This window comes from Sminthopsis crassicaudata, chromosome 2, assembly GCF_048593235.1.
Source record: "Sminthopsis crassicaudata isolate SCR6 chromosome 2, ASM4859323v1, whole genome shotgun sequence".
Lineage (NCBI taxonomy): Eukaryota > Metazoa > Chordata > Mammalia > Dasyuromorphia > Dasyuridae > Sminthopsis > Sminthopsis crassicaudata.
In genome coordinates this window covers 475,247,170-475,271,754 of record NC_133618.1, presented here as the reverse complement: position 1 = coordinate 475,271,754, position 24,585 = coordinate 475,247,170, and the positions used below count along the sequence as shown (strand labels likewise).

General features: G+C 32.9%; 1 protein-coding gene across 1 annotated transcript in view; it reads left to right on the top strand.

Moving 5' to 3' along the window:
• Window positions 1-24,585, top strand: part of DPY19L3 (dpy-19 like C-mannosyltransferase 3) — a 100,693-nt gene that overhangs the window by 63,473 nt on the left and 12,635 nt on the right. Inside the window, exons 10-16 of the mRNA XM_074293247.1 lie at window positions 1,573-1,674; window positions 2,432-2,505; window positions 2,666-2,824; window positions 6,509-6,631; window positions 6,986-7,097; window positions 7,531-7,587; window positions 10,576-10,658. Coding sequence (XP_074149348.1) covers window positions 1,573-1,674; window positions 2,432-2,505; window positions 2,666-2,824; window positions 6,509-6,631; window positions 6,986-7,097; window positions 7,531-7,587; window positions 10,576-10,658 — 710 coding nt within the window. The remainder of the gene's footprint in view (window positions 1-1,572; window positions 1,675-2,431; window positions 2,506-2,665; window positions 2,825-6,508; window positions 6,632-6,985; window positions 7,098-7,530; window positions 7,588-10,575; window positions 10,659-24,585) is intronic.

Below are 24,585 nucleotides of genomic sequence, written 5' to 3'. Positions count from 1 at the left end.
TCTCCTCCATCAATAACCTGGAATCTTTAACAAGTCTTAGAATAGAGCCAAGACCACTTTTTTAAAAAAGGAAGTCCTAGAGATGTCTCATTGAAACTTTTATTTCATTGACCATAGCTAAAAAGTACTGACTTAAAGATAAAAAAAAAGAAATTTTTAAAAATATTTCCATTATCTCCACAATATAAATAGACCATCAACTAACTTTTAAAGCAACTTTGTTCCTTTATTAAAATTATGAATTTAGAGCCTTTTTTGGAATTGTATAACTATATTATTTGATTTTATACTACTTACCTTTCTCTATTCTCTCCCTCCAAAGTGGAGCAATGTGAGATGTTTATTTCTTTAGTTTTTGTTTTACATATTTGTAGTAAATTCATATTAATCTGGGAAGTTAGAATTTAAAAAGAAAAGAATTTCAGCCTCATCTCAAGGTGAGCAAATAATCCTTTTATCCCCTAAATTAAGAAGAACAGCATTGACTAACACCTAATTATTGTTCTTAAGTTTTGACTTAATTGGGTAGATTCTGTTTTTCTTTATGTTGAGGCTAATGTCTTTCACTTTTGATCCACATTATCTAAATAGAGATTCATTTTTTAATCTGGATTATAGTACTTACAATTGATAGAATACTATTCAAATTGGAAAAAAAAAAAAAAGACCCTGTGTTACAATGGCTAATTATTAAGTAACAATAGTAATCAACTTTAATTATAGTTGATATTACTTGAACTTTATCAGATGTGACATGTAAGATAATGTATAGTATTGATCACTTTATTAGCATATTTGAGAATACAAAAGCAGCTTTCCTGAGTAATAAAGGGCATGATTTCCACAGCATATTGTAAGTAGATTTTTATACTCATGTTATAGCAATTGCCCAGTGCTGTTGAAAATTAAAAGCTGAAAAAAGGGTATAAAAATGAGGCATTTTCTAAGTAGACGTTAAAGATATATATATATATATATATATATATATATATATATATATAGAGAGAGAGAGAGAGAGAGAGAGAGAGAGAGAGGATATGTGCATATAATTTTCATATATCTATAGGTAGATAGATAAATAAATGCAAGATAGCTTCATTGAGATAATTTTTGGCTCATATTTTACCTGTGCAACAAATAATCTACCCCAATAAACATTTCTAATTGCCTGTGACATGTCAGGTGCTGTGCTAAGTGCTGGATACAATAAATAGAAAGCCAGTCACTGCCTTCAAAAAGCTTACAAGCTAAAGAGGAAACAACATACAAAATGAGGCGAGAAAACAATAAGGAAAAGGGGAAAAGGGAAGGAATATCAGGGGTATCTAGTCTAGGAGTGTCTTATTCCATGGAGTTGAAACCAGGTAGGGCAGCCGATATAAAGTGGAGTGATCTAAGAGTCCCACTTATGCCCTCTAGAAAGGAAAGCTCTGAGAGGTATTTCTTCCTCTAATCAGAGGGAAGAGGAGGCTGAGTAAAGTTAAGTGAATCCATTAACAATCTTTCTGGAAGACAAGTAATATAATTTTAAGTAAATATAAAATAATTGAAGTGTAATCTTTTAATTTCTAGAAAAATCTGAAAACTGGAAGCTTCTTTATTAGGCTCTGGAAACTTTTGTTCCACTTAGCCCTGGTGCTATGTTTGACCATTTTTCTCAATAGCTTTATTAAGGTAGGTTGGTACAATCACTTTTACTTTAATAAGCACTTGAAAAAAGATTCTTTTAAAAAAACTCATAAAGTATTTTGTTAAATGATATCAGTATTAGATATTGTTGGTATACTTTAAACTTAAATCTGTAATTTTATGGTTCCATTTCTAGAATTTCCAAAGTGACATTATTTTTCTATATAGTTGATCACTAACTCCTGTCCTGTTCTATTTGATTCCCCCTTTTTATCTCATATTGTCACCTTCTGAATGATTGGACTGTGCAGGCACAAACTGAAGATTCCAACAAATAATTAAGCACAATGAAATTTAAAACTCTGACTTGTAATTATATTTTTTTCATTTATAAAGACAGAGTCTCCTCTCTTACAATGAAATTATTCCAAATTCCAGGTACATTTTGTTCATAACCATTCTATAATGATGTAGAAATACTCAACTCCTTAGAACTTAGATGGCATGACTTGAATTATCTTTATTTGTATAACTTTATAGTTATAGCTATAAGCACATTGTAGGCCAAGAATATGTATGATATTGATAGTGCTTATTGAAAGATTTCAATTTTAGATCACATTATGTCCTTTAGACATTCTTGTATATGAAAAGAAAACTCATCAACATTCAGATGCCTAAGCTTACTTTTTGTATTATAACTAATATGTTAAAAAAAACATTTATTATTCATGCTCCCTATGGGTAAATATCAAGACAGTATGCCCAACTTACTAATAGCAACTTTTGTTTTTTTCAATAGCAATTTCTTAATCTAAAGTCAGATGAACACATATTTAAATTTCTGAAGGCAAAATTTGGATTTGGAGCAACAAGGTAGGATAAAAATTATATTCCTTTTAAAAAAATTATATTAAATCAGTAAAGTTAAAAATTAAGTCAGAATAAATGCCCGCTATTATTGGATGGCTTGAAGAAACATGTTTAAATTATTTATGTTGCATTGAATTTAATAGTCTACTTTCCATTTCTTTAGGGATTTTGATGCTAATCTGTATCTATGTGAAGAAGCTTTTGGTCTCCTACCCTTTAATACACTTGAAAGACTGTCACATACTTTACTTTTTTATGTGTACATATTTGTTCTCTCCATTATGGTGATCGTGGCTATTGTCGTTGCTCTTCGAAATCTCAGGTACATCTAGTTTAGAAATACTGCATTTTACTTCTTATGGCATATATACATCTATTTATTTTTTAAACTTAGCTGACATGAAAACAACAAAAAAAATCAGATATAGTTTATATATGTGAACATATATAAATTTCCTCCTTACCTAGGGGAAGGTAAGGTCTTCTGTCATTTGGGATTTCTTATTTTGTATATTATCAGTATTCATTGCTTTTTTTTTTTACTTTCTCCTTAAAAATTTGACTGCAAGACTAGTTTCAGCGGTCTTGTGATGAAGAATCATCTGCACCCAGAGAGAAGACTGTGGCTACTGAATGTGAATCACAACATAGTATTTTCATTTGTTTCTGTTGTTGTTGTTTGCTTGCATTTTGTTTTCTTTCTCCTTTTTTTCCCTTTTTGATTTGACTTTTATTGTGCATCATGATAATGGTGGAATTGTACATATTTAACATAAGAATTGCACATGTTAAACATATATTGGATTATTTGCCATCTGGGGGAGAAAAGAGGGAGGGAAGGAAGGAGAAAAAAAATTTGAAACACAAGATTTTGCAAGGGTGAATGTTGAAAATTATCCATATATTTTGAAAATAAAAAGCTTTAAAAATGATTAAGAAAAGAAAAAAAAAACAATTGCAAGTTATCCATAGAAAATCAAGAATTAGTTTCTTCTTTTTTCAGTACCTCATTTTAGGATTCTTGAACCTGAAAAAAAATAGCAATTTTTAATATCTAGTAAGTGATTAAGTAGTCATTGTCAAATTTTCTTAGCATGTTCACCAATCTATCAATAGGAAAAAGAGTTCTGAGTTTTTTATAACATTTCACCTGGATCTGTCCTTTGCACTTAACACATTAACCCTCATTATGTATGTTTTGTATGCTTTTCTTCCCTTTTGGATTTTATTTTTTGATAGTAAGTTTTATTGATAGTAAGATCTATCTTGTATTTTTTCTTGCATCTTTGGTACCTAGCACAATTTCTGGTACTTAATAAGTGCTATCAACCTGAATAGAATGAAATGGAAGTAGGATGGAAATTTTAATAAAATTTGTTTTGCTTTTATAGTCTATCATGAGATGAAAGAGAATTGTTAGCAAACAAAACTATTATGGTTGGTGAACACATAATTATGTTCCAAAGGAAATGCTTTTTTATATATAGTTACTGTGTCAATTAAGTACTAGTGAACTGTGATTCATAGTCACCAGAGTGTTGTGTTGAGTAAAATATATTAAAATAACCAAAGATTAGTTATTTAGAGAAGCAGTTTATGATTATTAAGAATGAAATAAGATTGAACTGACAAAGTGTTTCTATAACCATAAACAATTTTAGTATCTCTCAGTAGTGTTCTTTTTTGTACTTAATGTAAGGTTTGATTTAGCTTCTTGAAAGTAGACAAAAATGTTATGTGCTTTGTGGTTCAATTTTATTTAGTGTACCTCAGATGCTATCAATATGCTAATCACTGCTTAATTGAATTCTGAAATTCAGCAAACATTTATTAAACTTCTACTTTATGCAAGGCACAGAGAATATAAAGAAAAAAATCATTACCATCCCTGCTCTCAAGGAGCTTACTCTCTGTGAAATAAAACATGTAGAATTTCACCTTAATACAGGATAATTCAATAAATAAGAAAGCACTAGTAACTAAGCATGTAAAGAAAAAATTACAGTGGGTGGTCATATGTGCATCTGAGCTTGAAGGAAGTAAAGAATTCAAAGAGGTGGAAGCTAGAAAGGTGTTCAAGCACTCACACCAGAAATGCTGAATTTGGGGAACTTTGTACTCATAGGTCATTTTAGTTGAATAGAAAGTATATGAAAGGGAAAAGTAGGCTGGAAATAGAGGTTGGAGCCTTTTGTAGCCATTAAATAATAAGCTGAAAAATTAATATTTTTAGCTACTTAAGGTAACATAGAGAGCAGACTCAGAGCTATTAAATAAAAGTACCAGTCATGCCCTCTAGACTGTGGGAATTCTTCCCAGTTTGGAAACTAATTAACTCTGTGAGCATCAATATCATTTTAAAAATCTCTACCACCTAGGAACTCTGTGAAATGAAAAGTACTATACTAATCTGAAAAAAAAAATTAAATACACGGGACTAATATATATTAACTAAGTTAGTTTAAAGTGTTTCTAGTCAAGAGCTTACACATTATATTAACTTTTTATGTTAACTTTTTTTACCTACAAATTTTACTTTATCACTTTCACAAACTGTTTATAATCCTAGAAACAAATAGAAAGCATATCATGCTTTATTTTTTTAAATTTTTATATTTTCTGCCTTTCACATCACCATAATTACTTCAAGTATTCCTCCTTCTCCCAGAGAACAAAAAACACCAGCACAATTGATAAATACACTGAAAAATCTTCAGTAGCTCCTGTGGACCTCCCATGTCCATAAAGGGAAGATTGCGAGTATCTTCTCTTCTCTCATTATTCTAATCTTGCTTGAACTTTATAATTTTATTACATTTACTTTTGATTTTTTCTTGTATAGTTCTTTCCATTTACATTATTGTAGGCAATATTCATATACGCTTTTATAGTGTTGCTCACTTTCCGCTGCATCAGTTCATACAGCCTTTTCATAGTTCTATGTATCATCATTCACATCATTTCTTATATCACCATCTTCTTATTCAGTAGTATTCATGTACCACAGTTTTAGTCATTCCTCAATCATACTTTATTCTTATGGAACTATAAAAACTATGATGTGAAGACTTGTACAATATGTGAATACTTAAGGGAATAGGATTACAGGATTGTAGATTTAGAACTGGAAGGGACCTTAGAGGCCATCTAGTTCAAAACCCCTTCATTTTACAAATGAGGAAACAGACTCAAAAATGTGAAGCATCTTGCCCACAAGAAAACCTGAGATTTGAACCTACCTGTTACTTCCAAGCCAAAATTCTTCTCACTGTACCAATGCTATCTCCACAAAAAAAAAAAGAAAGAAAGGCAATACTTTTCACCTATCAAAAATAATCTTCTTGTATCAACTTTGAAATCAAATTTTTATTTAAAGTATTTCAAGGAAAAGAAAATCACTTCAGAAAAGTGAAAATTGCCTTGAAAGACATTTTTAATTTTCTAACTAGAAAGAGCTGAAAAGGTTTATAGAGGGGAAATGTCATTTTAATATCTGTATTGGCATAATTAGCTCTATGGAGATGACATATTCATAAAAAACTTTGTACTATATTAGAGAAACTTGTGACTTAAAGATATATCTATTTTCACCTAAAACTGATACCTTATATTGTAATTTAAAAAAAACACCTCTCCTCACTATTTTTCTAGTTATTCTTTAAAGGATGTAAGTTGCTCTCCAAATTTAAAGAATTTTTTTAATGTTGTTTTTGCTCTTTTCTTGAAAAAGAACTTCCTAGAGATGTATACATTTGCAAAATAGTTATATACAATTTAAAATTAAGATATAAAATGGAAATGAACTGCATATATGGCAAATACACTGGTTGTTAATATATCATTTTATCAAATTAAACAGAAATTCTTAAGTTTATTAATTCTGCCTGGTGAATTTGGTTCCAAGAAATTTAGTACATTTCTAAATATATATGGATAAATCTTACAAAAATATTTTACTAAACTAAAATCAGTTGTACTTCTGATTGTGGTTCTGTATTATTTTTAGTGATTCTACTAATGTGCAGTACTTGCACAATAAGGGAAGATGCACAATTGTATTGAAGCCTGGAACAGCTTATAACTTGATGCACTCTATTTTGTTTGGATGTCTGGCTTTTAGTACCATGAGGTATTTGCATGACTTTATTTTTTTTTCCATTTTTCCACTTTTCGATGTAATTTTAGCTGCATATTTAGAAACTGATCCTCATTCCAGTAATGATACTTTTCCCCATTGATTTCCCTTTCTCAGTAGAAGAGATAGATAGCTCTGGGACAAGTTTATCTTGAAAGAGAATTAATTTATGATTTTTTATAGTAACTCACAAAACTCATGCCCAAAAAATATCTCATTGTTTCTACAGTTTACCTTTGACAATAATTTGAGAGCGTAAGAAAGTTGTCAGGTTCATATTTTATAAAAATGCCTAAATTATAGAAATTATTTAAATTCAACTTATACCTGTGTATTTTAACCTTACAGAATGAAATATCTTTGGACATCACATATGTGTGTGTTTGCATCATTCGGCTTATGCAGTAGTGACATTTGGGAATTACTTTTAAAATTGGTCCATCTCTACACACCAAAAAGGGTCAGTGTTATGCTTTGATTTCATTGTTACATATCTTCCTATTTTCTTTATACCCTATTTTAAAAAAAAACACTTTTTAAAAGACTATCAAACACCAAGCTACTTAAATATGAAATAAAAAAGCAGGAAGTTTCAAGTTTTATATTAAGGAAAACTTTTAATAAAGGCTTAGGTGATAATATATCTATAAGTAGAGCTTTGATTTGTTCTTCCTTATAAATTCACTAGGTGGCAATATGATAGAAGCTACTAATACTTTCACTAATGGGTACTTTGAATTGGACCCTTAGATGTCATTAGTTCTCCTGTTTGTCAATAATGGATTATATTAAGTTGTTTTTCCATTTTATAGAAGATAAATATCTACAAGTTAGCACCTGAAAGAAAAAGTGCTAAAAATATTTGTAAACTAATTAATGCCTTTTTCATGTAGATGAAAATGATGAAATATTCAGTACCAATTTTAATACTCATCTATCTTTGCTATAAGGTAAGTCAAGTTTTCTTTATATGTTGATGTCAGCTCATTTAATTAGAGCCTATAACTTGTGATTTTGATTTAGCCCCCATTTTTGGTTTATTTTTCATAAAGTCAGACTCAATAGTTTAAAAAAAAAGTGTTTTAACTTTTGGCTGTAATAGGAAAAAAACATGAAAACGTATCTTTCACTTCTAAAACAATTTTTAATATCTCAGTATAGAGCAGAAGAAATTACTTAGAACTGGATATTTATAGTTGAGTTTTCAATATTGTTGAATTTATCTAAAGCAGAGTCTTAGAATATAGTCATATTTCTTTTATTAGTTTGAATTTAGCAAAAAATTATTTTTTTCAAAAATCCTACTTAAATAGCAGATTTTTATCATCCATCTCACAAATAGTCATAAAAATCCTTAAACTCTAATGATTTGATTTCTAGTCTTCAGTATAGCCAGCAAGTTCACCAATCCACTAATATAATAATGAGATTCAAATTATTGAATGACCAGATCCAAATTGTTTGTCCCCTCCAGAGCTAACAATTTTGCAAGAAACTTTAAAAGTACTAAATAAGATAGTTTATTTGCCTTTGACTTAGTTTAGTTTAGATTGTTTTTGCTTCACATCTTTTCAAACTGATTCTTTTTTTCATTAATTTTGAACCTTTAAAGTGATTTCATCTACATAGAGTGTTCCATGACTTGATTAATTTTTTCTGTAATGTCCCTTAAAAGGGAGGAAGTCAGGATCAGGTACCCTTTCCTCAACAAAACTTGAAATGACTAAAGTAATTATACTGTATTGGTCTTAATATAGGCTACACATTTTCCCCCAACGCTGGCTTGTATGAAACTTGAATGTGACCCATAATCCTGCTATTACTATGACAGGCACAGTTTTAAATTTCTTGGCTTTTGCACTAAGAATAGCTTCCATGCCAACCATCCCTCCTGCTAGCACTACAAGATAAAAGATCCCTCCCACTTGCATGCTGCTCCAGAATCTCACTGGAAGTCCTTCCGCTCTCTTTCCATTTATTGTATCCCTGGGATATAGAAGATTCTTAGGAATCAGGAATAGGGTGGAGGTACAAACCCGGTTTTGTACAGTGGCCCACTACTTACCTGGGCTGCCCTTGCCATTTGTAGATAGATACTACTCATAGCTACAAAGGCAAGGACAAAAGTAGAAGTGTAACAGCAGAAAATGGAGGGAGGCAAGGAGGGGAGGTGTGGTGGGTCCCAGGACTAGGTGGGGTTTCCAGGTTTGAAACTGAGGAGAAGAAAAAGGGAGGGAAAGAAAAAGTAGTGACCTGCCTTCTTTACTTCAAAAAGTCTCAGCACCTTCTTTATCACTCTAAATGTTTGCACTTTCCTAGGTTCCTTTTAATTTGCAATGATGCCTTGCTGTTATGGCTTTTCAAAAAAAATCCTGTATTAAGAAAATACCCTATATTCAAACCAACATGATAACTAATATTACCTAACTAATATTGGATCTCAGTGTCTGATAGCAAGGGGCTTATAAGCTGTTGAAAAATGCAGGATAGCCATTGCTTCCAGCAGTTCATATACCAAAGTTAGGATGAGAGAGAGAATAGCATGACCCTGTGCAAGTATGATAAACCCAATCATAGCTCATTCTATGGCATTTTTTTTAAACTGACAAGTCCAAACTTTACTTAAAGCTACTAAACAAATCACACTGAAAAAATAAAAAAGAAAACCATGCAGCAAGCCTTGAATGAAAGGAGAATCCTGTCTCGGATGTGCGATATAACTGAAGAAGTGAGCATTACCTGTTCTAAAAAGCAATGGATCAGAAACTAATTTACATTTTTATGCTGATAGAAACAAGTTTATTTAGTGCCCATGGAAGATAGATATTGATAGTGGGTCAGGGGAAGACAGGCAACTGGAGATCTCATATGCTTTGGGCTGCAATACCCAACAGGTTCTTAATTGACATTCTGTCTCCTCTCAGAAAGGTGGGAGACTATGGATATGAAATACATTTGCTAAAAGCAAACTCTATGTCAATTGGTTTTGCTTGACTGTTTTTCTCTGTTACAATGGAAGTTTTGCAGGAGGACATATCAGGAAATGACTAGTGTGAAAACAAAAACTGAAAAATAGTGAAAAGTAAAATGAAAGACAGTGAACTGGTCTGCCAAGAAAGAAAAATTGCCATAAAAATTGGGGCTATAAATCATTGAAAACCATAAATAATACAAAGGCTCATTGTAGGCAGAAATTTTAACTTGTTTTCTCAAGAAACCAATAACCAGAAATGCTCACAGCTGACATGAATTTCATCCACTTTGGTTTCTTTTTTTCCCTTACTTGATAAGGGATGAATGGGCAATAATAATAATAAGCCAAGCAATATTTTGTGGCACACAGGGAAAAGAGTATGACTAGTCAATTAATTTGCTAGATTGAATAATTTAGAATTGATTGAAAATTTGAAATCTAATGCTTCAAGTTAAATCTTTAGGAATTATTATTGCCTAGCAGTATTTTGTGCTACTTTTTTTCCTGTTTTTAGAATCTTATATACACAAATCAATGCTAATAGTAATATAATAATAGTCATTGTTTTCTAAGGTATCAAAGTATATTAATAATACTTAAATTATTCTATAATGCATAATATGTAAAATAATTATACAAATAGTAAGAACTTTGATTTTTAAATACTTAATTAGGCATTCTCTACCATTCTCCTATGTTCCCCTCAAAACAAAACATTCTAGAAATTTTCTCTTAATCAGATGCTCAAAGTCCTTCAAGTTTGACATCAGTAACAAATATATACAAATATGTGGGCATATTATATATGTATTCGTGTGTACATTTGTATCACACACACTACATATGTATTATACACACATACATATTCACTTTGCTAATAATAATTTAGTTTCCTGATAAGCATAATTTTGTGTACTTAATATTGATGATAGTCATGGGAGGTAAATTTTATTTTTCATTTTAGTTCTGGCCAGGAATTATGGCGGAGCTATCAGAGCTGAGAGAATTCTATGATCCAGACACAGTGGAGCTGATGAACTGGATTAAGTAAGAGGTTTTTTAAGTTTTTCATTTCCACACAATGCTTTTCATGGTCATAAATTTATTTGCTTTCACTTGTGATGAAATGCTAAGCAGTTTTGATTTTGTTTAGAGTAAAAATTAAATCTTTCATTATTCCCTCTAATAACCCCACATAGGAAAATGTTCATTTCATAGAAAAACAAAGAGCATGAATGACATACAGGGGACAGAAGTAAATTTATATGATTGATGCTAATCCAATTCTCTTCCCATTTGCTATTAGACCTGCTCCATCATAGAGCCTCCTTGTATTTTAAAAATTTTTGTCAGATGTGTCATGTCCATTATTTTCTTCAATTCTTATTTCATTTTAATTTTATAACAATATAAGCACATGAACTGTCCTTGGTTTGTGAATGATATAATTTTTATTTTGTACAAAGAATTAAGTAGTCAAATATTTTGACCCAGATTTTAGTTGATTTGGTCATATCATTCAATCTTAAACTTGTGAGGGGGAAGAATAAAGGGCCTTTATCTTGAAAGTCGGTGTGTTATACTATATTATTTTTATCCTTCCAGTTTATCCCACATTCAGTATCCCACATCTAAATGAAGTTCATGTATTTCAAAGCTATGTTGATGAAACATACCTCCCACCAGCAAAAATAAACTTTCTATCCAGAGCAGCATTCTTATGCCCTGTAATACTATATTCCCCTACTTTATAACCTAAAAGCAGCAGTGTAATTATTCACAAGTAAATAGATGTTACAAATCTTATGTGACATATTCTGAAAGCATTGGCCATGTTGTCTCCATCACTTAGGATTTTAGTAGCCATATTGACACTTTCTCATGACTAATGTTTACTAACCAGTACCATTTAGCACCACTTGTGTATTAAGAGATGGTAAATGTTTGATAGCTTAGGTCTCTTGAGTGCAATAGATGGAGTTTTATATAGATTTATATATAAAATATACATGTGGCTTTAGTCCCAATGTTGGACTGGATTTGACTGGATGCAATGAGAATAATTTTTCACATGTTCCTAGTGCTGAGAATGCTAAACTGTTCTTTGTCTTTATTTATTTATTTATTTCATTTTAAATCATGGCAGACAATTACAGAGTAAATTTTTCCTGCAGTATTTATTGTGTATGGGGAAAGAGCATTATTCATATAAAGAAAAGCTAATTACTTTTGCATTAACTATAGGCAACTGGAAATTTATGACACATGCATCTGAAGGTGGGATGGGTATTTTCTGTTCCTAAAATTATGCTGCTAAAGATTAATGCTATATAACCACTACCACCTGGTAGGTCTGAAGACTTAAAGGCTGTCAGGATTTGCATTAAAAACTCCCATTTTCAGGAATTAATTATTTAGTCATTAAAAATTTATCCTGGCAGGGCCCCAGATTGTCTCAGGCAATCTCAGCCCACAAGTACTTGCTTGCAGCAGCCTTTGTTTTCATACTTTCCCTACTGGAAAAGATTCAAAGATTTTCAAAATATAATCTGTCTTTGAAAAATGGCAAGAATGATATGGTCATAAAGAGACACAATCTAATCTGTTCTTACTCAGATTTATACTTCATCAGTGTTGGTCTTTGTGACTTAGGTTCCTCTTCTGTTAAAGTTACTATCATTAAATGGTGCTCTTAGTCTTTTTTGGATTTTGTTGGATGACTCTGGCAAAATACAAATATGATTTCACATGCACCAACCCTCATTGTAATACAATCTCCTTGACAATTTTCTTTTAAAATTTCCCAAGCCTAAATTACAATTTGAAGAAAAATAGCTGCCAGGCATGTTTGTAAAATAAGCTTAAGTGATGACGAATGTAACCAAAACAGGGTCTATTTAAACATAAGAGTGTTTGCTTAAATCAGTAAATTAGCACTAGTCCAGCATCCAGATCAAATTGGAGTAGTTTTACTTTTTTTTTTTTTTTTACATATTTGCCCGTAGCAAGATTTCTTTTGCTTTCAAAACTGAAAAAATGGCCCACAGTACTACCAGTGTGTGTGCTTTGTTTCTTTCCTTAGCAACATAATTTCTATGGCATCAATTATAAGTTCTAGAGAAAATTTTATGTGTTTATAAAATTTTGATTCCTCTTCTGTCAGAAATGAACCTTCATAGCCCTTTGTATCTTTTTTACAGTTTTTATCATTTTGCATTATAATATTTGTGTATATTATACATCTTTGAACTACAAAGTTGATTGACTGTAAACTTTGAGATTGAGGACCACATATTTATATCTACCTCAGTGTCTATCCCTTGTACACAAGAGATTTTTAATAAATTTTTATTGAGTTGAGTTGTCCTAATTTTCTAAGAGTATTATTTAAATTTTGTTTCATTAATCAGTAAGGCATTGTACTGGGAACTAGGAGATAACAGAGATAAAAATAAAAGTTTTTATACCACTCCCCGCAATCTTAAAACTTTTAAGAGATCAGCACCTACACAACTAAGTAAGTATCATCTTATTAGTGGCACAAAGTAGGTACTTAATAAATGTTTGTTGACTGACTCTTTCTCTTTCCTCTCTCCCCCAGAATCTCTCTTTCTTATTTAGCTCCCTCAAAACCCTTTGAATACTTTTTCTGGCCTTAATAGAGGTTAGTCTTTCTATATTTCACATACATATATGTATTGTGTTTCAGAGTTCTTTAGTCTTTTACTCAAATATTGAAAGTCAATTAGCCAATAGGCATAAATTAAGCTCTTATTAAGTGCTGGGAATACATACCCAAATAGAAAGAAATCTTCTCCTTGCCCTCAAGGAGCTGATCTAATGGAGACAGCAGCTCATTTAAAAAAAAAAAAAAAAAAAAAAGATTTAAAGTAGGGGGGAGACATGATACACAAAGTTCAGAGTATAGCTGGGAAGAAATGAGATGTGAGTCTACATGCCCTCCCTAAGTAGGGGGAGGGGAAAGCAGTAAAAGGAAGAGAGTTTGAGAAGAGCCATCCAATCTCAGTGAGTAGAGGTAGTTTTCATTATGATTTCTTGACTGGTTTTGGGGATTAATTTTTTCAGGCAGTCCACTTCTTAAATTTTCTCTCCTTAACCATGTTTCCTTTCTGATGAACAGAGTTTCATACTTATTAGGATCAAAAACAAACTGACTTTTACAAACTATTTAGTCACTTGTGTCAGCCTTCTTCCTGTCATAAAGCTCATTGTTAAGGTGGTTGAAAAGGAAACTTATTTCCTTCTTAGGTCAGAAATTTGGGTCACAGTTGGGGGGAATGAAGCAGGTAGAAGCAGAGTTCCTATGGACTAATAATCAATAGTAAATTTTTTAAGAGCTAATACTTTGTAATTGACTGTCCATTTCTATTAAAACAAAACCTTATCAAGTAAATTGAATATTTGAGACCTTCTGAAAAGTTTATATGAAAATTTCTTCCCTGACTGAAATTTTCTAGTTCTTAATGATTATGCATTAGAAACTTTTTGAACAAACAAATGCATTAATCTACAATTATTAAATACCTCTTATATGTAGAATGCTATGCTAGCTACTGAAGACACATGTATAAAGAATGAAACAATACTTACCACCAAAGAGCTCAAAGTTTAATCTGGGAAATAACTTTCATATATGAATATACAAAAGGTAATTACAATGAGAACAAATATAAATAAATACAAAGTGATTAAATAGTTGTTCGTTTGAATGGAAGCACACTCTCAGTGGAGATCATGAAAAGCTTCCTGTGGACACTAGTGCTTGAGCTCCATCTGTGAAGCAAAAGGGAGAGGAAAGAGCATCCAAGCTATGGGAAACAGCCAGTGCAAAGACCCAGAAGTGACCACTGGGTGAGGAGCAGAGAGAAAGCCAAATTTAACTAGGTAAACTAGAAAGGCCAGTAGTATCCATTGAAACTAGGTTGTGAAGAATATTAAAAACTAAACAGTAAAGTATATATCTAGTCTTCAAGATAACAGAGCTTCTGGAAATTGAATTGGGAAATGACATAGCCATATCTGAATTTAAGGAAAATAACTTTGGTAACTTTGTGGAGGATAAACTGAAGTGAAGGAGTGATATCAGAAAAAGGGGGGCCAACTTAGATAAAGATAAGTTTTGTTTTTGACATAGATGAGTCCATGAGATGTCTCTAAGACATCCAGTTTGAAATGTAAAATAGGAATTGGTGACGTACAATTGAAATTCAGGAAAAAGATTAGATATATAGATATAGGAATCAGCAGAGAGGTGATCATTAAAGCTACTGGAACTGATGAGGTCACCAAGAAAGAGAAGATTGTAAAAGTCCTTAAGAGGAAAGATTACTTTTTGCTTTTATGTTTGTAACTGCAGTTTTTAGCCTAGTACTTGGCATAGTATAGTTTAATAAATGCTTTTTCATTCATTCATTCATAAGATCTTTTCTATGCCAACACTAAACCAACTGAAACCTGTGATTTTCTTCTGGATATCAATTTCAACTAAAGTACAAGGCATTATTGTTTGTTTGTTTTTTAAAGAGTTTTCCTTTTATGTATATATAAAAGTAAATTTCCTTTTATTAAAGACATCTGCCATCCAATTCACTAGTTTATACCTCTTCTCAATAGCACATCATTTCTTTTCTTGCTTTATGGATTTCTTCTGATATGGTACAATGAAGAAAAATGGGCTTAGAGAGTTGGATCTTTTGACATTGTGGTTGTAGTAGAATTTCTATAGCAGTACTTTGTTTCCTTAAATAAAACTTACAGATGCAACAATTTTTCCTTGGATTTAAAAAACAAATTCACCAACTTTTCTTAAGCAATTTAACCAGAGCAGAATGAATTACTACATGTTTTAAATATGAAGCAGGTTAAGTTTAGACCATAAATGCCTTTAAACCTCTTATTTTTAATGAATCATTCTGTAGTATTTGCATAATTCTATAAATTCTTGAAGTGTAGATAAAGCAAATATTCATATGTTACATTATAATGCTCAGTTTACCCATTAGTTCAACAGTAATTAACTTGTTGAGGCTTAGAGCTTCAAAAATAAATGAGATTATTTGTTCAAAATGCCATCAGGTCTGTTTGGAATGACATTTAAATTATATAATGTAAATCAGTTTGACCTGTGAGTCCTTGTCATTATTTAGTGACATTTCTTACAGAATAAATTGTTTGCAGGTTGGGCAGCCTGCTATGGAGCTTGGCAGAAAGCTATAAAAACAAATTATCCTTTCATTTTATACATCATTTGTTCAGACATTTGTAAAAATTGCTTCGTTTTTCTATAATAGAGAAGTGTCATTCAGTGGTTTGAAACACATTAGCTGTTTTAGATACAGACCACAACCGTTAAGAGACATTATCAGGTGAAAATATTCATGAAAAAGGAACTCTACCTGTCATATACTAATTTAAAGTTAAGTTCTAAGAAGCATTTGTTTCTTTGATAATTTTATAACAGAAAATCCAGTGGCTATGGGTTTCATTAAGGATAAACTAAAATACTTAAAGAAATTCAGTCAATAAACATTTATTAAGGGCCTAGTATGTGCTAGCATCTGAATCTGGAGTTGGTGGTAGGAATGAGGGATGTAGTGACATGTTCAAATTTATGCTTTAGGAAGATCACTTTGATACCTGAAGGGAAGATGGGCTGGAGTGAAGAGAGACTTGTGGTAGTCAGACTAACCTACCAACTATTGTAACAGATCAGGCAGGAGGTGATGAAGGCCTGTACCAGTATGGTGACTGTGTTGGAAGAGAGAAGAGGATGCATAGGAGAAAGAATACAAAAGTGAAATCAACAGACCTTGGTAATAGAGCAGGTGGGAAGAAAGGAAGCAGAATTCTATGGTTTCAAATACAATTGTTTTATAAACTGAGAAAGACAAAAGATAGACCACAACTTCTGCAGTTGTCAGAGCTTAGTGGTTTATAAAACAACAGTATTAATAATTAACCTTGTGGAAGTTACAGCTCTTAGATTTTACCAGATTTTTGTTGTCAGAATACTTAATAAAAATGAATATAGCATAATAATTTACATTTATATATAGCATTGTAGCATTGATGTACTAGAAACAAGTTATCTGTAATGCAGTCTTTCCAGTTATGGCTAATGTTCATAGTAGGACAAAAGAAGCAGTGTGGTGTATGAAAAGAGCTCAAGATGTGAGTTCAGAAGTTCTGATTTCAAATCTCACATTTTCTTTGGAGACCCTAAAATAAATATAAACTATGCTTCTTGTTTAAGAATGAGCATCTGCCTTAGGTAGAAAATGGTAGAAAGGGAGTACATCATAAAGTTAGATATTCTATTATTAAGGATGTGAATTATTAACCTGGTAAGACTGGTTCTACATTAACTATGAGTTTGATCTTGGTCTCTGGACTCTAGTTTGTTCATCTTTAAAATGAGGGGGGTTGACTAGATAGAATAGTTTCCTCCTCCTGATCTGCAATATTAATGGACTCCCTCTCATCAACACAGAACAATGGCTGCAAGACCCTTGCTAGGTTTTTGTTTCATCTCCATTGGAATAAGTAATCTCTAAAACAGAGTTGCTTAACTTTTTTGTGTCCCTTTGGCAGTCTAGTGAAGTATATGGACCCCTTGTTAGGATTCTTGCAGATGTTATGGACCAGAAGTTGAGACAAGGTAATGTGCTTAGTTCACACCTTTAAAGGAGCTCACTCATTAGTTCTGTAAGGAGTTCCCACAAGCCCGTGGAGTACCCACAAGCCCATTCTCTGGGAGGATATAAGGAGCCAACATTGAGTGGGAAAGTGAGTCTGGAGTGAGTCAAGGGGAGAACTTCAGGGAAGCTTGAGAGATTCAGAGCCAGGATTTAGTGGATTCGCAAATCCAGCAGATTCACGAGTCTAAAGGAAAAGCCTGCTCATGGACTTCTGGGAGATTCACAACTAGGATTGAATTCTGGGAAACCCACAATCCTACATTCTTGGAAGCAGAGTCTGATTCCCACACTCTAGGAGATTCAGAATCAAGATTTCATTCCCATGTCTACCTTCATGCTGGCTAGAGGCTTTGGATTCAGAGGGAGCTAGAGACTGAAGCTGGCTGGAGACATTCTGACAGGAAAAAATTCAAGACTTTGAAGGACACAATATAGGATCTGGACTTTAACTCCTGGCTGCATCTTGGGATTGTTGAACTGAACTGAAAGGAAGGCTGCCTCCAGAAGCTCCCCAAAGAAACCTTCTCTCAGAGAAGGGTCACAATTTAGAGACAACAGAACTTTACATTTTGGCGCCCAACATGGGGCAAGGATTTTTCCTTATCCTGACTCTGGCAGATTCTGAGCCCTTCAGGGAGCTAGCCCGGACTTTACACCCCTTTTCAGAAATACGCTTTGTTGCCTCTCCTTATAATGTAAGGAAATGCTAAATTTCAGTTATAGGTTAAGGTTGATGTTGATCTTGGAGTTTTCCCCCCCATCTAAGTTCACAGACTCCAAATTATGATCCTTGCTCAAAGACCTCTTCCACTTCTAAATTCTAAAATCTATGTAATAATGACTTTCCCCCTCCTAAACTTCTTGAATTTGAATTACACATCAGGCAATGTTTTCTGACTTTTAATTATTTAGCTTTATTTGTTTTTTTCATCTCCTTTTAGATTGTAAATTGAGAATACAGAAAATGCTTTACATTTCTTTATATCCCTTTCAAATTAATTGTAGTACACAGTGAACATTCAACAAATATTTGTTGATTTTGCTTGCGCTAATTTTAATGCCACTTATTTGTTTATATAAAGATATTCTGTCTCAGTACAGAATTTAAGTAACTGAACTTTGCTGAGTCAGGCTTTCTAATTGAGAATGTTTAACCTAAAATTCAAACAGGTAATTCAGTAGTGGATCTTGAAATATGTACCTTAAATATTCATTTATCGATGACTATTACCAAGAAAGATATCATCTCAAAATAAGCCTTCTTAGGTAAATGAAGCCCATATATAGAGTCTGGGTGACCTTATCTTATTTTGCTTTTACATTGGTAAGTCAACTCTCCAGAGGGCAGAGGGGTACATCTCCTCTCAGAGTTCTGAGGGTATCCTTGAAGGGCAATGAGATTTCCAATTTTATTATCAGTTTGAGCCTCCATTTCTACTGTATTTCCAGTATCTATTGATTGTTCATTATATTTAGTATTTTTGCCATATCACATTGACCCATGGATTAGTGCTATTTGACCTTTTGTTTTCATCTTTCATGATATCACTGATAACCAATTAGTATCAATTAACTTTTACAGAGGAATATTTACTAAGAAGATATAGCAAGAACAAAAGTACAAAGACATTCCTTTAACTTAGGGACTCGCTTACCTGACTACTACCTTGGGGAGGAAAGGAGTCTGAAACTTGAAGCATTTTAGCTACAAAGTATTGGCTCCAACAAGGTGACTTCCAAATACAGCATCACCACAGGATAAGTTATTCCCTCAAAGCAAAACAGTTATCTGGCTACTAGGCTGATCCAATGATAACTCTGATACAGATTTCCATCACTAGATCTTTGCTTTCCAACCACTTGAAGTCTCATAAGACCCTGTATAGTTAGAAAGAAGATGCAAACAGAACATGGTCACCTTCCAGACATTGTTTAGAAGGTCATGCACTCACAAGACACCAGGTATGAAGGAAGGGCAAATCTTCCTTAGACCTTCAGAATTTCTCTGTAGGGATCCTAGGAAAAACTCAGCTGGAGGTTCAGACAAAACCTCTAAGTGTCCTCTTTCTACAGAAGGCACACCAAATTCTCCAACTGATCTCATCACAGCAAGGACAATCCAAGTGGAATTCACATTCTCCCAACAGAAAAAAAAAAACAAAACAAGCAGGCTCAGTTTGGGAAGAACTGCATCGAGAAGTCTTGAACTAGTAAATGTGAGGTTTTCAAAAGGAATTATTCTGGATTGATTTCTCTGGATTTCTAGACCAACAGACCTTATAGATTTTACAGTTAGACAAGCAGGCCAAAACTGTTTAAAAGCTTAAGAAAAACTGAAAACAATTGTCAGCAAAATGTTCATGTCTTGCTATATAGCAAGTATCAGTTCTTAAACACTTAGCTACAAAAATCATCTTAGAAAGAATTGGTCTAACTTTTAAGGAAATACACTAGAATAAATTGATTGTACAATTATAGGCTAACAAAGAAAAAATGATAAATTTTCTCTAGTATATTCTTAAAATTAGAGAATCCAAAAGTTAAAGGCCTGAGAAAAGAATCTCTCAAGTGGGTCCCAATAACTGGAAAGGGCTCAGGGGTTTTTATACCAGATGAGGCTCCACAGTTTTGAATTTATCTCCCAGTCCTCACTTGCAGTAGTTAGTCAGTTGTTTCCATCTCTCAGGGCTCTGAGGAGCAGTCGAGTTTTAATTTAATGCCGTCAGCTTGAGCCCCAATCAGCAGCCAATTATTTTTTCCCCCTGAGGCTGGGGTTAAGTGACTTGCCCAGGGTCACACAGCTAGGAAATGTTAAGTGTCTGAGAGCAGATTTGAACTCTGGTCCTCCTGAATTCAAGGCTGGTGCTCTATCCACTGCGCCACCTAGTTGCCCCTCCCAATTATTAATTTTTAAGATTTCTGTTATTCCAGTTCCTTTTAAGGTAACATTTGCAATTAAATAGTTTAGTACTTATAATCTGCTCTAGTATTGTATCTTTTACTAGTATTTCTAATATTATTTGACCAGGTAATTAGCACTTCAATTTCAATATTAACCATTTGCTTTCTCCTCCAAATAATTCATAACCACTTAACATAATTCACTTTTACAAAGAAATATTTATGAAGAAGCTATAAGAAGAAGAGAAGTACAAAAATTTCCCCCCTTCCCTGAATGAGAATCACACTCTACCCTATCAATCTCTGGGGAGAGGAGGCTTAAGCTTAAATCAGTTCTTACAAAGCATTTACTCTCCCAAGTTCACTTCTGAATGTTGTAAAAAAAAAAAAAAAAGAAAGAAAGAAAAAAAAGAAAAAGAAAAAGAAAAAGCCTCTTGACAAGTCAATCCCAGGTTCTGTTCTGCTGCTAAGCTGACCAAGCAAGTCACTCCAAATGGTGATGAAGGCTGGCTACTAACAAATGCTAGGATAGACAATGAATGAACCTCTGTTTCTCTGATGTTTTGGAGTTTCACAAGACCCCTTACCAAGAAAAAAGAAGCACAAACAGGAAATTGTCCTATTTTAGACACTGTCTTGCATCGGAAGCCATATGTTCACTCTTTGGCCTGGTACAGGATAAAAGAAGGACACTCTTCCACTATCTGTTCAGACTGTTCAGAACTCCAGTGTGTTCCTTACTCCTCTTGACCAGGAAGAAAAGAGTGAATTTCTCCATTATGGCTTTTTGTAGGCCTTTTCTCCAGTTCTGGTTTAGCAGTTTAACCAAAAAGCTTTTTTCTTCTGCTGGGAAATGGATAATATTGGTGCATTCTTTGAGGTGGAGAGCCAGGCCTTTGCATTCTACATTACTGCACATTTCCAGAAGCAAGCCCCTTCTCACATGTACTGAGGCAGGCCAAGTGCACCTGCTCATGCTCATTACTGGGCTGTACCTTGTTCCTAATCTCCCCTCTTCCCAGTTAGCAAAATAAGGAAAACCAAGCATTATTTCGTGAATTTATTTTTCTAGTCTGCTATGAGCTTTGGCTTTTTTGTCTCTGTGGAGGATTGTTATTACTTGTAATAAAAATCTCTATTCCCCTATTTTCCAGTGCAGAAAAGAAGAGGAAGATAGATGTCTATAGTTAAATATCCTTTTGACAGGATTGCATGAGGGCAGGGATCATAATAGCTTCATTCACATCTAGAGTACTGTGCTTGACTAAGCATGGCTCCTACTTATTTATAGTGATGATGGGAGCTTATTTAATTAAGGTGATTGATAGAAATTCTATTTTAACTGAAGAGCAAAGGTTTCAGTGCAGTTTTGTTATGTGGTCAAGTAGTTTGATATTTTTGTAGAGCTCAGATCAATCGCTTCTAGAGAAAGAAAAGTTTGTTGCTGCTAGTGAAATTATTGCCACTCAACAGAATTCACACCAGTTATCTCTTACCTTTACTTTACTTGCTTACCTTCTGCAGGAGGTGCAGATCTTCCAAGTCCCTCTTTTGTTAATCCTCCTTTAGTCCCTTTATTCTGATATCATCTTCCATTTATATCAGGGGTTCCTAGTCTTTTTTTCCCTACATATTCATATTTCCTTTTCTAAATCCAATAATGCTTATAGAATTGTTTTTAAATAATTCAGGGAAATGCTAGATTTTAGTTAAAGGTTATTGAAAAAAAGATGATTTTTTTCCCATCCACCTTCATGGAGGACCTGAAGTCTGTCTGTGGAAATCATATTAAGAACTCCTGACTTATGCTAGATCTCTATTGTATGTATGTAGTTGTTTATAGATTATCTTCCTGTTAGACTGTGAGTTCCTTGAGATGATAGCTAGCATTTAGATAACACTTAAAGGATTGCAAAAGGCTTTACAAATTTTTTTCTCATAACTTCATACAACTCTGGGAGGTTGATCAGTCAGTCATCAAACATTTACAGGTAAGTGCTATTTTTATCTACATTTTATAGAAGAGGCTGCTTAGATGAAAAGAGGTTAAATGACTTTACCAGGATAAAGAGCTAATTAATTTCCTAAAACTGGATTCTTTTTTATCATTCAACTGTATTCTATCATAAACACATACATTTGTGTGTTCAGCCATTCCCCAACTGTTGAGCATCCCCTCGCTTTCCAATTCTTTGCCATCCGAAAAGAGCTGCTATAAATATTTTTTACATATAGGTCCTTTTCATTTTTGCTTTTTTATCTCATTTGGGAGAGAGATCTAGTAGAAGTATTACTACAGCAAAGGGTACACATGATTTTTTAGCCTTTTGGACATAGTTCCAAATTGTTCTAAAGAATGAATCAATCAGTTCACAACTTCAGCAACAGTGTGTTGATTATCTCAATTTTCTCACACTCCCTCCAGGATTTGTAATTTTTCTTTTCTTTCCTATTAACCAATCTAATAAGTATGGAATAGTACCTCATAATTGCTCTAATTTACATTTCTCTAATTAATAGTGAATTAAAGCAATTTTTCATATGACTATAGATACCTTTGATTACTTCATCTGAAAACTTTTTGATCATTTGGGAAATGTATCTTATTTTTATAAATTTGACTCAGTTCTCTATATTTTGAGAAATGAGACTTTTAAGAGAGAAATTTGCTTCAAAACTTTTTTTCCAGCTACAATTGCTTTTTCCTTCCATCCTTTTTCTCCCTACTTTTTCTGTTCTCCTTCTCCTTTCACCTTCTTTTTCTGACTGTCCCCTCCACCAGTATAGTCTCCCTTCTATCATCACCCTATTCTACCCTTTTATTTATCCCCTTCCCCTCCTTTTCTATAGGTCAAGATAGATTTCTATTTCCAATTGATTTATATGTTATTCCCTTTTTGAGCTAATTCTGATGGTTCACTCCCTCTCATCTCTCCCTTCTTCCTCTCCAGTGTAAAAGCTTTTTCTTGCCTCTTTTATTTAAGATAATTTACTCCATTCCATCTTTTCCTTTCCTTTTCTTGTACATTCCTCTTTTATCCCTTAATTTTATTTTTTAGGTAGCATTCCTTCATATTCAATCCAGACCTATGTCCTCTGTCTATATATCTCTAATTTCTCCAATAATGAGAATATTCTTATGAGTTACAAAAATCATCTTCACATGGAGAAATTTAAATAGTTTAACCTCATTTAAGTCCCTTGTGATTTCTCTTTCCTGTTTACCTTTTTATGCTTCTCTTCAGTTTTGTATTAGAAAGTCAAAATTTCTATTCAGTTCTTCATCAAGAATGCTTGAATACCCATTTTTTCCTCTGAAGGATTACACTAAGTTTTGCTGGGTAGGTAATTCTTGGGTTAGGGTTAGGGTTAATCCTAATACTTTTGCCTTCCAGAATATCGTATTCCAAGCCATATCTTTTATGTAAAATCTGTTTAATCTCATGTTGACTATAACTTCATGATACTTGAATTGTTTCTTTCTGGCTGGGAGCTCTGGAATTTGGTTATAATATTCCTAGGAGTTTTCATTTTGGGGGATCTCTTTCAAGAAGCGATCAATGGATTCTCCCAATTTCTTTTTGACCCACTGGTTCTAGAATATTTTTGCAATTGTTTTTGATAATTTCTTGAAAGATGATGTCTAAGCTCTTTTTTTATCATGGCTTTCAGGTAGTCCAGTAATTTTAAATTTTTTCTTCTGCATCTGTTTTCCAGGCCAGTTAATTTTCCAATGAGATATTCTATATTGTCTTTTTTTCATTCATTTGGTTTTGTTTAGTTGTTTTTTGATTCTTCCATAAAGTCATTAACTTCCATCTGTTCAACTTTAATTTTTAAGAAATTATTTTCTTCAGTGAGCTTTTGTGCCTCTTTTTCCATTTGGCCCCTTATGCTTTTTAAGGCATTCTTCTCATCGGCTTTTTGTATTTCTTTTTATCATTTGCCCTAATTTTTAAGGCATTATTTGCTTCAATTTTTTGTGTGTCTCCTTTACGAAGCTATTGACTCATTTTCCCTAATTTTTTTGCATTAATCTTATTTCTCTTCCCAATTTTTCCTCAATCTCTCTTACTTGGTTTTCAAAACCTTTTTTGTGCCCTTCCATGACCTAAGACCAATTCCTATTTTTCTTGAAGGTTTTGGATATAGGAACTTTGACTTTGTTATCTTCTTCTCCTTGTATGTTTTGATCTTCCTTGACACTATAGTAACTTTCAGTGGTCATTTTTTTTTCTTTTGTTTGCTCATTTTCCCAGCCCATTACTTATTTTTAATTCTTTGTTAAGGTAGGACTCTGTTTCCAGGGTGGAAGCTAAACTGTCCCAAGCTTCAAGGTTTTTTTGCAGCTATTT